Source organism: Sitophilus oryzae, unplaced genomic scaffold, assembly GCF_002938485.1.
Source record: "Sitophilus oryzae breed Bouriz unplaced genomic scaffold, Soryzae_2.0 scaffold_847_pilon_pilon, whole genome shotgun sequence".
Lineage (NCBI taxonomy): Eukaryota > Metazoa > Arthropoda > Insecta > Coleoptera > Curculionidae > Sitophilus > Sitophilus oryzae.
The window spans coordinates 1,250,204-1,265,405 of NW_022147469.1; the positions used below are offsets into that span (position 1 = coordinate 1,250,204).

A 15,202-nucleotide genomic window follows, 5' to 3' on the forward strand; every position below is an offset into this window, starting at 1 on the left:
TGTCTGGATCTTCCATTTGATCTTTCCTCAATTGTGTCGTCGTCCACTGTTCATCGGTTCCAAGTTTAAAACTCCTTATCATGACAGTGCCTTCACGTTGTTCCGTTTTACAGCAGTGCTTACAATCGGTTTGACAGGGTCTTCTGGATAAACCGTCTGCGTTACCATGCATTTTTCCAGCACGATGTTGGATGGTAAAGTGATACTGTTGGAGCTTCTCGAGCCATCGTGCTATTTGACCTTCAGGTTGTTTCATCTCCATAAGCCACTTGAGAGCCGCATGATCTGTCCTAATTAAAAATTCTTGGCCGTACAGATATTTATGAAAATGATCAACTGCCTTCACAATTGCTAGCAGCTCCTTCCGGGTAACGCAGTAATTCCTTTCTGGTTTGGATAGAACTCGACTGTAATATTCTATCACTCGTTCTTCGCCATCTTGCACTTGTGATAGCACTGCACCTATGCCGATATTGCTGGCGTCGGTATCCAGGATATACCTCCCTTGTTGTTGCGGGTAGGCTAGAATAGGACTTGAACATAAAGCCGCCTTAAGTCTTCCAAAGGCTACATCACAATCGGTGTTCCATTCGTAGCCGACTTCATCACCTGTAAGTCTATGTAAGGGTGCAGCTATATTGGCAAATCCCTTGACAAATCTTCTGTAATAGGTGCATAAACCCAGAAAACTTCTAAGTTCATGTTTGTCGCGAGGTTTAGGGCCAATCCTTGATCGCAGCGATTTTCTTCTGGTCGGTGTAAATTCCGTCTGCCGAGACTACATGACCCAAGAATTCCACTTGTCGCTGGAATAAGCTACACTTCTTCGGGTTCAAGTACAGGTGAGCATTCCGTATGCGGCCAAAGACTTCTTCTAAATTCGCAAATGCTCCTCAAAAGTTCTTCCCATAACCAATACATCGTCGAGGTAAACCAAGCACGTTTTCCAAGTTAATCCTCTTAACACCACCTCCATGAGACGTTCGAAAGTGGCTGGAGCATTGCATAATCCAAACGGCATGACCTTGAATTGGTATAGTCCGTTTCCTGTAGAAAAAGCCGTCTTTTCTTTGTCTTCCTCGTCCAGACCAACTTGCCAGTATCCACTCTTTAAGTCGAGAGTGGAGAACCAGCACGAACCTGCCAGTGTGGTTAACGTGTCGTCTATACGTGGCAGTGGGTAGCTGTCCTTCTTAGTGACGTCATTGAGCTTCCGATAGTCCACGCAGAATCGTGTACTACCATCTTTCTTCGTCACCAAAACAACAGGAGATGACCATGGACTCGATGATTCTTCGATAACTCCATCTTCTAGCATCTTATCTACCATTGTCTCCATTTCTTGTTGTTTGGAAAGGGGCACCCTTCTAGGACGTTGTCGAATCGGCTGAGCATGACCAGTATTAATCCGGTGCTTCACAAAATCCGTTCTTCCACTGTTGTTCTTCTCAAAAATACTGCCATACTTTTAGCAGGAACTGCTTGGCCTTCTGTTTCTCCCTCAGGTGTTAGGTGATCCCATGGCTGTTCTAGATGTTTTAGTGTTTCTTGGGATGCCTTTTGTGTAAAAGCTGACGACACTTCATCACATCGGGTGACACTTCTTACAGGTTCGCAGATGGCTATCTTGTCACCTTTTTGGATCTTGACACAATTCGGGAAAACATTCGCAATTCTGATCGGTATATTCTTGTCGGTGGTAACCAATGATTTTCCTACTAAGTACCTATCCTGTTTGTTGTCGCTACTTTGTACCAGTCCAACACAGCACCCAGCGATTTTCTCCACTTTACCGAATACGATTTTCTCGGTATTACCAGGTATCACCACAGTTTCCGCTGATCTTACATCCATTCTGCCTGGTCCCTCGTCTGGAGATAACATGAACTCTTCATTTCCAATATTTAAGATATTTCTCTGGTGATCGAACGAAAATCCATGTTGACGAATCACATCCATGCCCAAGATGAAGTCATCTTCAATATCTGCCACTAAGACGCTATGCTGAAACTTCAAATTTCCTAACTTCAGTTCGACGATAGCCTCTCCCCGTACAACGGCCATTTCCCCCGTAACTGTACGTAAACACACTCTTCTTCCCAGAGGCATCAGCTTCAATCCTTGCACTGAGTTAGCCCGCACCAACGATACCATAGCGCCAGTGTCCACTGTCATTCGGATTCTCCTACCATTGACCTTCCCGTCGATCACTAAACTGTCAGCGGTTCTTCCCAGACTCCTAATGGAAAAAATCCTGGGGGCTCTGTTCTCCCCAGTCAATACTCGCCCCTTAGTATTGACTGATTTTAGTTTTCCTGGTGCCTACGTTCTCTGGATGGTGAACGGGATCGCATTTGAACGCGGCATCCTGTTTGATGTGGCCATCCCTGCCACATCTAAAGCACCTTATGTCCTGTGATCTTCTATAGCTTCTGTCTGGGTGTTGTTGCTACTCTTGTTCACTAGTAACTCACATAGTTTACTAAACATCTCCTCCAAACATATGTGAGAACTTCCGGGCTGTTCCTCGACCGTTACCGATCTTATCTTCGGTCTAGGGATGGCGCTAAAAGCAGCTTCAATTTCTAGCGCCCTGACCAGTGTTTCGCTGCTGGTATAAAATCGGGATATTTGCAGCGCCCTCTGTAATTCGTTGTCCCTCGGTCCGCTGATAAAGCACTGAGCAGCGAGTTCCTCCCTAAATCCTTCCGGTGCTACAGGATACGCTAGGTGTACCAGCCGACGTAAGTCTGCTTCAAATTCCTGCAGACTCTCTCCGGACCTCTGCAGGCGTGTCTTGATCTGGGCCTGGTAAAGTTGGCGTCGATGTTGGTCGCCATATCTTCTGTCCAGTGCAGTGACCAAAGTTTGGTATTCCTGCTGTTGGGCTGCAGGAATAGTTTGCAACAGTTCCAGGGCAGGGCCACGCAGCGCGATGACAAGTGCCGCTGCTTTCTCCCGGTCAGTCCATCCGTTGGCAGCGGCGGCTGCTTCAAACTGACGGTGGTACATTGTCCATGTCGTTTGTCCATCGTAGGTCGGGGCCTTGAGGTTCGCAGTTCCATGAACGCCAGGTGTCCTTACTTGTACCTTGGTCTTCTGTAGGTCCATCTCCAATCTTTCTATCTTCTGCTGAAGGCGTTCCTCAAGATCTTCTACGGTTTCTTGAAGTGGTTCTGCTGTTCCTGGCAACGTTCTTCCAACATTGCTTGTTGCTGTTCCCCCAAGCTTTTCTGAAGTCGAATTTCTTGATTTTCTAAAGTTTTCTGAAGCCGGTCCTGTTCTTCATGTTTGTCATGCTGTCGTTGAACTTTCAAATCTTCGAAAATTTTCTCAAGCCGGTCCTGTTCTTCTTGTTTGTCTTGTTGTCGTTGGATTTTTAAATCTTCGAAAATTTTGTCTTGATTTTCTAGAATTTTCAGTAAGCGGTCCTGTTCTTCTGCTTTCTCTTTTTCTAGTCGGGCTCGCTCTTCTTCTCGTTCTTCACGTAGTCTTTCTTGTTCTTCTGCCTTCTCTCTTCTCATATTCTCCATAAAATCGCCCAATAATTTGCTTACTTCTTCCATTTTCTTCGCTTGTTCTCTTGTACCAACCATAAAAATACTCTAATTGGGTCTAAAAATCTTCCAATCCACTTAATTTCTTCTTAAAATCCTCTTGAATCGCACTTCCGACACCAATTGTTACGGATTCCGTGGGTCCACTAATTTAAACTCACAATAAAATACTTAACGAATTTATTTTTCTCACTTTATACACAATTACTAACTTATAACACACAACAAACTAACTATTTATAAGATTCCTTCACCAAATTGTCCGATTTTCAATTTCCACGCGGTATATTCAAATTTCAAAAACTTTCTCAGTTGTCGATGGCTCCGGCTTATATACTCTATTGACTGCTTCTCGAAATTTCCCCAATTCTCGGAAAGCGTACTTCTTCATACCAGACAATTCTATTGTCTGATTCCCTTACTTCTCGACTTGACTAAAAGATGGCGCCTGAAAAAGTCTTTTAATTTCTGGCGGATACGTTGCGGTTGTGCAGGCAACCAGTAATACATTTTTAATTTCTGGCGGATAGGCCATTTTTCTTGACAATATTATTAAAACATCTAAAATACAAATATGTATTTTTAAAATTAATTGTAAGTTCATCTCATCTCTCTTAAAAATTGCTACTTCTCAAAATTTCCCATTAAAAAATAGACCATATACCATATAAAATTAAATAATTGAAAGATCGGACTACGGAAAACCACACAAATTTTCGGAAAAATTTTGACCACCTGCACATGCACACAATCGTCAATAAATAAAATTAAAAAATAACTACTATTTTAGTATTTTAACTATTTTAATAAACGCAAAAATAGCACAGTATTTATACACGGCGAAGTTATAAAAATTTGGAAGAACTAATAATGCACCGACGCATACAAAAATCAAACGAATACTAAATTTCATTTATCAAAAGCATTCGATAGTCGTGGCTCAACGATAATCATTTAGTCGCACGGCGAGGTTGTCACATATGCTTTAGTATACAAATGAATGAATGATTTTATTCGAATAAAACCATTCGGTAGTTGAAATCATTCATTCATTAACCATTCGATAGTCTAATTCATTCGATAGTTCCCATCGCTAATTTACATTGACACTGATGTTAAAAAACATGGAATATCAATGGCAAAACATTGATGTTTTTAAAACATCTATAAAAAACAGTCGGTTATGACGAATGGTTAAAAAAAACATTTCTCTTCTCCTTCCACTTGAATACAATTTTCTATTCCAAAGTCTTGATGTTATGTATTATACACTAGCATTAGAGGAGAATTACTTATATGATAAATTCTATCTACTGTATAGCGAAAATTGACGTTACCTCCGCTGCTACGTCATTTAAATCGTCCAAACATATCATATCTTCCTCGTAAGATTCTTCAGCGTCCGAATTATCGTACGAATAGGGCACTCTCCTTATGTCAGCGTCGAGAATGTGAAAACTTAAAAATGGCGCCGGTAAAAGCAGATGATACAGCTGTGTAATTCCGATTTGATTTCCAGCCTCATTTCTACAAATTATCAAATTAAAAATGGACCAAAACAAATAAAAGTCAACTCAACTTCTTTAACCGCATAACATAGATTCCTTTATTATTAATATCGGAAACCACGACAAATTGTCCCCGGTAATCGATGGCAATGTTGAGAAACAACTCTGGCACTTTACTTTGCACGTTCGGATAGAAATTGATCGTTTGTAGGCATTGCCAAGACTCGCACGACCAGAGTTTTATTTCTGAGTTGTTTTCGGCCGTTGTAATAGTAAATTTCCAACATCTAGAATGTTAGGTGTTCAATTAGTTTAAATCACTTAAAATTTGATGGTATACTTACTCTGGGCTGAATTCTAAAACATTATCTACAAACAGAATAGAAGATAATGGTTTTCCATTGTGAGGTTTCCATTCGTGTAGGCACTTTTGTTTTGGCTGATCCAACATGTACAGCTAAATACATAATTATAATTTAAATACAAAGCAGATTTGTATGATTGGCATAGCATAATAAATAAAACAGGGTTGCTCACCACATACGACGGAGTATTGTAGCTAAACGATTAGATTTTTACAAATTGTACATTTTGGGCTCGTTAAACGACTATTAGAGCTACAATTTAAAAATAAGTTTACAAGATATAGAGTGTCCCAAATAAGTAAAAAATATTATATGTAGTTGTATTTTTTTTAAATGGAACACTCTGTATATTATTCTATTTTTAGATTCTACGATTGAAATAAAGGTAAAAATTTGATTAAGGTTTATCACATTTAAAGCTGACCGTTTTTGAAATATTTTCAATTTTCTGAAATTGCAGTAAAAAATTTAAGGCTTTATTTTTCCAAGGGTATCAAAGTTTTTAATACTAAATATTTACTGAAGATTATTTATTGATCAGATATTGTCTTTCAGTAATAAAACATTATACTACTTTGTACAGGGTGTCCTAAAATTTATATTAAATAATTACTAGATTTAAACGGTAATAACTTGTTTAATATAAATTGAACACCCTGTATATTTTACGAGAATCAGATGCACAATTTAATTGTCTATCAAATTGTATTATACTATTTTTTACCTATCTCTTCAAGTTTTCGTAGAAAGTGCATTTTCTTTAATTTAGATCTCATTTATCACTATACCCATGGAATATTGACATTTTATATTTTTTTAAAGCAACATATCGTGGGCGTACAGCGAAAATCCACTAAGTCACATTTTTGGTTTGGATCATTATAATATAAGGATGCCGAAATTGGACTTAATGGGTTTTTCATGTTAAAGACCGTGAAAAACTGGACATATTGGTGTGTTTAATCCAATTCAACCAAAAATGTGACTTAGTGGATTTTTGCTGTACGCCCACGATATGTACAAAATGTAGAGATGTTAAAAATAATAATATTGCAAGCCCATTTGTTTAGAAAAAGAAAACTATTTAAATCTTTGTAAAAGAGTATACCAATTAAATATAGCACCATTATTTCCGCCCAAAAATTAGTTAATTACATACTTAATTGTTTTAATTATTAAATTATTCTAAATAAATGTGGATTCGACTCAGAAATCAATATAATAATAAGTTATGAAAATAAACGTCTTTATTGTTATAAATAAGCATTAGTCAAAAAATTAAATAAAATTTATAAGGTGTTACTTTTTACCACAGTGTCTATTGCACATACAATATTCTTTTTTTTAAGTATTTGGAGCAATTATTATTAATCATCGTAAACAGTCAATTGATGTAGTTTGAATACTGGGATCATATTAATTGGTCTTCTTTAAGAAAAAAATATTTAAACAGTTTTTTTTATTTTTTAATGAAATAAGCGAACTATATCGACAATACTAGTATCTGTGCTATTTGAAAATATGTTACATCTTTATAAATAATTTAAAATGTCAATATTCCATGAGTATAGTGATAAATGAGGTCTAAATTATAAGAAAATACGTTTTCTACGAAAACTTGAAGAGATAAGTAAAAAATGGTATAATACACTTTGATAGACAATTAAATTGTGCATCTGATTCTCGTAAAATATACATGGTGTTCCATTTAAATTAAACAAGTTATTGCCGTTTAAAGCTAGTAATTTTTTAATATAAATTTTTGGACACTCTGTATAAGATAGTATAATTTTTATTATTGCAACACAATATCTGATCAATGAATAATCTTCAGTAAATTTTTAGTATTAAAAACTTTTATACCCTTGCAGAAATGAAGCCTTAAATTTTTTACTGCAATTACAACATTGAAAATATTTCAAAAACGGTAAGGTTTAAGTGTGATAAACCTTAATCAAATTTAACTTTATTTCAATCATAAAATCTAAAAATAGAATAATGTACAGGGTTTTCCATTTAAAAAATACAACTATATTTTTTACTTATTTGGGACACTCCGTATCTTGTAAAAATATTTTTAAATTGTAGCTCTAATAGTCCTTCAACGAACCCAAAAGTTAAAATTTGTAAAAATCTAATCGTTTAGCTACAATACTCCATGTGGTATGTGGTGAACAACCCTGTATACAGAATATATAGGGTGCCCCAATATTCCGTGGACATAGAACTACTATGTATTTTTGGGATCAAAATGAGTTCATTGGACACAATTTATCTCTATACAAAAGTGCTTCGTTTGTCCGTTAGAAGGCATCAAACGTTAAAAAAATCAACACATTGTTTAAGATATTTAATCTAAATGATAAGTAATTGACGATACATTTGACATTTTCGTTTCCGTAAGAACGACAAAAAAAAATTAGAAAGACCCGGTATATGACATAAAATAATTATGATTAAAATATAGTAATTTTTTTTTTAATTTATCCTAATATGAGATAAAATTTCTTAAATTTAATTATTATACCTGGAAAAACTTCACAAATCCATCCTGGCAAGCTATAGCGACAGCTGTTCCGTCTAGTGAAAACGAGGCATTATTAATATCAGAAGTGTGATTTATTTCAATGTAACCCTCGTATGTTTCATCCGGATCGATTGAAAATTCGCTGCCGTATTTTTTGCTTAAAACGCCTACATTATAAATCTCAGCTAAAAAATACCAACAAATGATACACAAAAAATTTTTATTTAATTTTTAGTTTTTATTTAAAATTCTATAATTTTTGTAATATTTCTTTTTTTCAAAGACTGGTTTTCTGGGGGGTAAAAAATTGTCAGTGGTGCTATTGTTTCTGCAGGTGGAATATTCAAAATTGGTAGACTTTCATAGAAATGAAGAAAACTATTTTTTTTTCACTTCCCAGTAAAATGACTCATATTGAATGGCTCAGTGTTAGAGAGTATTCATATAAATGAGCTAACTTTACCTCTGTTTCATGTGTTAAAATACAGACCAAGAATTTAAAATAACCAGGATGGTATATATTAGATAATTATGAAAAAGTAATTATGCCCTTAGTGAGATTATTGATGAATAAGACAAGAAAACAAATGTTAGTCATTAGGTAGACTTCCTATGTAATGACTACTATAAAAAACATAGAAAATAAACCATCTGCATATAATGATATGACAGTACTTTCTTAAAGCTTTAGAAAATTTTTTAAAATATAGTTTAATTTAAATACAATGGATAAAAAATAAAAATTATTAATTCTCAATAAATTTTGTAAATCCCCTTGAAGTGTATATAATAAAAGATTATATACAGACAACTTTTGTGAAAAACATTTTATAACGTCTTCAAAAATACTATTTTCTAACTATAAGCAAAGAATATCTTAATACCCTAGAAGTCTCGTCTGGCATCAAAATCTGACCTGTCGATGGGGCCTCGCTTTGGCGAGCGAGGCCCCAACTTCGTGGAGCCTCGCTATTTTGCTCGGAAGTGAACGAATAGACGCGCGGCGTTGCCTTGTTTTGTGTGTACTTTCTTGAATAGTTTTAAATTATAGTTTTAAATTTTATCTATCGCTATAATCAGTCTTTCCGTTCTCCGCACTCCGCAGTTTACATATAATATTATCTTATATATAATTCCCGTGTTACAGTTTTGGTTACCGTACTCCTCCGAAACGGCTTAACCGATTTTGATGAAATTTTATATGTATATTCAGTAGGTCTGAAAATAGGTAGTTATATATTTTTTATACCCTTAAATGATAAGGGTAGTCCACCCCCATTTTTTTATTTTGTGAAAAAACAATATTTTATTTTTTTTTTATTTGGCATTAAAAAATACAAACACACTAAATTTTCACCGTTCTACTTTCATCCCCTATTTTTTAATAGGGGTTGTTTTTTTAATTTTTTGTTACCATCTCCGAAACGGCTTAACCGATTTTGATAAAATTTTATATGTATATTCAGTACGTCTAAGAATAAGTTGTTATCTATTTTTATACCCTTAACTGATAAGGGTAGCCGAGAGGGTAACCCACCATCATTTTTTTTAGTTTTGAAAAGAAAAAAAATGTTTTTTATTTTTAATTTGGCATTAAGAAATACAAACAACCCTAAATTTTCACTGTTCTGCTATCATCCCTATTTTTAATAGGGGTTGTTTTTTATTTTTTTTTGTTGCCATCTCCGAAACGGCTTAGCCGATTTTGATGAAATTTTATAAGTATATTGAGTAGGTCTGAAAACAGGTTGTTATATATTTTTATACCCTTAAGTGATAAGGGTAGCCCACCCCCATTTTTTATTTAAAAAAAATATTTTTATTTTTTTTATTTGGCATTAAAAAATACAAACAACCCTAAGTTTTCACCGTTCTACCATCATCCCCTATTTTTTAATAGGGGATGTTTTTTTTTTAATTTTTTGTTACCATCTCCGAAACGGTTTGATCGATTTTGATGAAATTTTATATGTATATTCAGTAGGTCTGAGAATACGTTGTTATCTGTTTTTATACCCTTAAGTGATAAGGGTAGCCCACCCCCATTTTTTTTTCATTTTTTGAAAAAAAAAATATTTTAATTTTTTTTATTTGTCATTAAAAAATACAAACAACCCTAAATTTTCACCGTTCTACCATCATCCCCTATTTTCTAATAGGGGTTGTTTTTTTGATACCATCTCCGAAACGGCTTGGCCAATTTTGATGACATTTTATTATGTATATTCAGTAGGTCTGAGAATAGGTAGTTATATATTTTTTATACCCTTAAATGATAAGGGTAGTCCACCCCCATTTTTTTATTTTGTGAAAAAACAATATTTTATTTTTTTTTATTTGGCATTAAAAAATACAAACAACACTAAATTTTCACCGTTCTACCATCATCCCCTATTTTTTAATAGGGGATGTTTTTTTTAAGTTTTTTGTTACCATCTCCGATTGACCGATTTTGATAAAATTTTATATGTATGTATATTCAGTACGTCTAAGAATAGGTTGTTATCTATTCTTATACCCTTAAGTGATAAGGGTAGCCGAGAGGGTAGCCTACCCTCATTTTTTTTATTTTTGAAAAAAAAATATTTTTTTTATTTGGCCTTAAAAAAATACAAACAACTCTAAATTTTCACCGTTCTACCATCATCCCCTATTTTTTAATAGGGTTTTTTTTTAAAGTTTCTTGTTACCATTTCCGAAACGGTTTTGCCGATTTTGATGAAATTTTATTATGTATATTGAGTAGGTCTGAAAATAGTTTGTTATCTATTTTTTATACCCTTAAGTGATAAGGGTAGCCCATTCCCATTTTTTTTATATTTTGAATAAATATATATTTTTATTTTTTTTATTTTGCATTAAAAAATACAAAGAACCCAAAATTTTCACCGTTCTACTATCATCCCCCTATTTTTTAATAGGGGTTGTTTTTTTAACTTTTTGTTACCATCCGTGAAACGGCTTTGACCGATTTTGATAAAATTTTATATGTATATTCAGTACGTCTAAGAATAGGTTGTTATCTATTTTTTATACCCTTATGTGGTAAGGGTAGCCCACCCTCATTTTTTATTTTTGAAAAGAAAAATGTTTTTATTTTTAGTTGGCATTAATAAATACAAATAACCCTAAATTTTCACCGTTTCCACCATCATCCCCTATATTTTAATAGGGGTTGTTTTTTTTAATTTTTGTTACCATCTCCGAAACGGCTAGACCAATTTTGATAAAATTTTATATGTATATTCAGTAGGTCTGGTTTGGTTTGTTTTGTCACAACCTATTCCTAGGTTGTTATCTATTTTTATACCCCTAAGTGATAAGAATGGCCCACCCCAACTTTTTTTTTTTTTTTAGACAAATTTTTATTTTAATTGTTTTATAGGGAGTGCTTATTTTTAGGGGTGCATGTCCAAAATTTTCTTCTGGGTACACTTTCATCACTTAAGGGACCTCTCTACAAAATTGCATACTCCTAGTCCTAGAACGGATTTTACATAAAATTATACAAATTTTTACCCTTAGTTTTACCCCTTAAGGAATGAATTCCAAAATCGCTCTAATTATTCAATTACGCTACATAATAAACCTCTGTGCAAATCATCATATATAATCATCATCATATTCCTTGAACAGAATTTATTGTTCCAGAACGTTCAACCCTTCATTTCACACCCTTAGAGGGCGAATTTCCAAAAATTACTTCTTAGTGCTAAATTACGTTACATAAGGAACGTCTGCAAAATTCATACTTCTAAAACCGATTTTAACAAATTTTTGTACAAATTTTCATCCCTTATTTTTTAGGGGATGCATGCCTAAAATTTGCTTCTAGGTACTCACTTTCATCATTTAAGGGACCTCTGAACAGAATTTCATACTCCTAGTCCTAGAACGGATTTTTCATAAAAAATTATACAAATTTTCACCCCTAGTTTTACCCCCTTAAGGAATGAATTCCAAAAATCACTCTAATTATTCAATTACGCTACATAAGGAACCTCTGTGCAAATTCTCATATTCCTTGAACAGAATTTATTGTTCCAGAACGTTCAACCCTCATTTCACACCCTTAGAAGGCGAATTTCCAAAATTGCTTCTTAATGCTAAATTACGTTACATAAGGAACGTCTGCAAAATTCATACTTCTACAACTGATTTTTTAACAAATTTTTGTACAAATTTTCATCCCTTATTTTTCAGGGGGATGCATGCCTAAAATTCGCTTCTAGGTACTCACTTCATCATTTAAGGGACCTCTGAACAGAATTTCATACTCCTAGTCCTAGAACGGATTTTACATAAAAATTATACAAATTTTCACCCCTAGTTTTACCCCTTAAGGAATGAATTCCAAAAATCACTCTAATTATTCAATTACGCTACATAAGGAACCTCTGTGCAAATTCTCATATTCCTTGAACAGAATTTATTGTTCCAGAACGTTCAACCCCTCATTTCACACCCTTAGAGGGCGAATTTCCAAAATTGCTTCTTAGTGCTAAATTACGTTACATAAGGAACGTCTGCAAAATTCATACTTCTAAAACCGATTTTAACAAATTTTTGTACAAATTTTCATCCCTTATTTTTTAGGGGATGCATGCCTAAAATTCGCTTCTAGGTACTCACTTTCATCATTTAAGGGACCTCTGAACAGAATTTCATACTCCTACTCCTAGAACGGATTTTTCATAAAAAATTATACAAATTTTCACCCCTACTTTTACCCCCTTAAGGAATGAATTCCAAAAATCACTCTAATTATTCAATTACGCTACATAAGGAACCTCTGTGCAAATTCTCATATTCCTTGAACAGAATTTATTGTTCCAGAACGTTCAACCCCTCATTTCACACCCTTAGAAGGCGAATTTCCAAAAATTGCTTCTTAATGCTAAATTACGTTACATAAGGAACGTCTGCAAAATTCATACTTCTAAAACCGATTTTAACCTTTTGTACAAATTTTCATCCCTTATTTCTAAGGGATGAATGTCAAAATTAGCTTCTAGGTACTCACTTTCGTCACTTAAGGAAACTCTGTACAAAATTTCATACTCCTAGAACTAACACTTTTTGTACAAAATTTCACCCCAGTTTCACTACCCTTAGCTATACATTTCCAAAAATCGCTTATCAATGTTCAAATGCGCCACATCTGTGCAAAAGTTCATACTTCTAGTAGGTACAGATTTTTTTTTTTGTATAATTACATCCCTTTATCTAATTACACCCCTTATGGGTCGAATTTTAAAAATTACTTAGTAGTGCTCATCTTAGAGAACGAATTAATATTCTCCGTATTTACTCAGTTTCCTAATACTAGCACAGATAACACATAATCATACTAGTTAATTTTTTATTGGAATAGAAGTAATTTTTATTAGAAGGTACAAAAAATTAAAAATTTAAAATTTTATTTTCATAGCTACGTTTTTTTTTTCATAGCCTTAGGATGCCTCATGTACTATCGAATATACGAAATATATAATCAATACATATTTCTTTAAATATCGAGAAATAAAATATGTTTGGCAACACCGTACGAAATATCGCCGCGCGTAGTCCTCAAAATTTAAAATATTAGCATTTTCAGGCTTCGATTATGTTCAAAAGCGCCACCGTATGACAAATCACTAAAGCTTCCACACGAGAGTTCTTAAAACTATAATATTCTTTGCTATAAGTAAACTGTAAGGTTGAAGGTTCTTCTCAGGATTAATATTTACTATGTTTTGCAATTATTATAAAATGTTTATACTCTTCTGAAACCTCCTGCAGATAGGTAAGTTTATGCATAAAGAGTATAAAAATATTTAACTATTTTATAACATTCAATTTTGTTTGAAGAAACTAGTTCCCTGAATTGCTTAAGGTCTCTGTTAAAATTATCTTAAATAAAGGTTAAGTTTAGAGATAAAATAATGGCTATTGTTACTAATAAAACCAATCTTACCTCTTTTCCCATTTAAAACCACGAACATTTTGTCTGGCTCATCACCAATATCCGATTCTTCATCCTCTTCATAACTGGGTACAAACGGACACCAAATTAACCGATAATTATCAGATCCTGGTGATTCTTGATGAAAAATATGACACAATAAAACACATCTACATTTAATAGGAACAAATACATAAATTTTTTAAAATAAATTCAAAGGCATTTAAAAAAAAGCACTATGCAAATTTTATCACCAATTAGTGAATGTATTCTGAGGAATAATAAAAATATTAAAGATAAAAAGGATACGCTATGCTTTCAAGAGTTTCCTGAATACTGTAAATTAAAATATTGCCTTCCGAATCAATACAACCTAAAATTATTACTAAGCTTGAATAAGCAAAGGCCAGATCTTTTACATCCCCTTTTAAGTTTTTAATAAGGGTCTTTTTTTCAGGATTGTACTGATCTGCAACTCTTACCATACTACCTTCTTTATCTAAAATACCTAATTTAATCAAAATATATTTTAAAGAGTTGTGCTGTGCTTACTTTTCATTGTAAATGCAATAATATTCCTACTAAAATGAGCAGCAATGAGATGGCCATGGTAATACTTGAATTCCCAGTTATAATTAACACGATCGCAAAGCTGAACTTTAGAACTTCCTAAACAGTGATTTCCATGACCGCACTGAACATTTACAACTTTTCCCAATATTTCAGTTCCATATTCACTAACATCATTATCCAAAAATTTTCTAAAATACAGAGCAATAGGAAAAAAATTAGAACAAATAAAAAAGTTTGGTATTTAGGGAATGTTTTGTTAACAAATTACAACTATAAACTTACATGTCTTGGGTTGCATTTTGTATAATATTCTGTGTAGTAGCATTTGCCATTTTAAACAGACTAAAATGGCAAAAATAAATAACAAATATGAAAGAATAAACTTATCTTTTACATACCTATAATGTTGACAAATATGAAATTGAAACCGCTAGTAATTTCGATATATAATTTCCTGTTTACAGAATTTGACAATTACAAATAAACATAACAAATTATAACAACAAAATATTCCTTCAAAATAACAAAATCTATAACCGCATATATTTAAAAAACCATAAAGCACAAATTTTAATGGTTTTGGTTTTTGGTTACCCTTGAAATTTCATCATGAATGTAATAAAAAGAGGGAAACGCCGGTTCTGACCACAGAGTATTCCGTGCATCATATATAATGTATAAATATGATCTAGGGCTGTTTTAGATCAAGAAGGGTCATGACACAA

General features: G+C 33.5%; 1 protein-coding gene across 3 annotated transcripts in view; it reads right to left on the bottom strand.

Moving 5' to 3' along the window:
- Positions 1–15,104, bottom strand: part of LOC115889757 (enhancer of mRNA-decapping protein 4) — a 35,832-nt gene extending 20,728 nt beyond the window's left edge. The window contains exons 1-9 of one of the 3 annotated variants that reach the window (XM_030909824.1): positions 14,876–15,104; positions 14,760–14,819; positions 14,457–14,665; positions 14,214–14,412; positions 13,917–14,074; positions 7,958–8,142; positions 5,410–5,522; positions 5,137–5,352; positions 4,895–5,084 (exon numbers count right to left, since the gene is read on the bottom strand). In XM_030909824.1, the coding sequence (XP_030765684.1) occupies positions 4,895–5,084; positions 5,137–5,352; positions 5,410–5,522; positions 7,958–8,142; positions 13,917–14,074; positions 14,214–14,412; positions 14,457–14,665; positions 14,760–14,809 (1,320 nt within the window). In that variant the 5' untranslated portion in view covers positions 14,810–14,819; positions 14,876–15,104. The remainder of the gene's footprint in view (positions 1–4,894; positions 5,085–5,136; positions 5,353–5,409; positions 5,523–7,957; positions 8,143–13,916; positions 14,075–14,213; positions 14,413–14,456; positions 14,666–14,759; positions 14,820–14,875) is intronic. The other 2 variants (XM_030909823.1, XM_030909822.1) reach the window with 2 other exon arrangements.
- Positions 15,105–15,202: the final 98 nt, after the last annotated feature.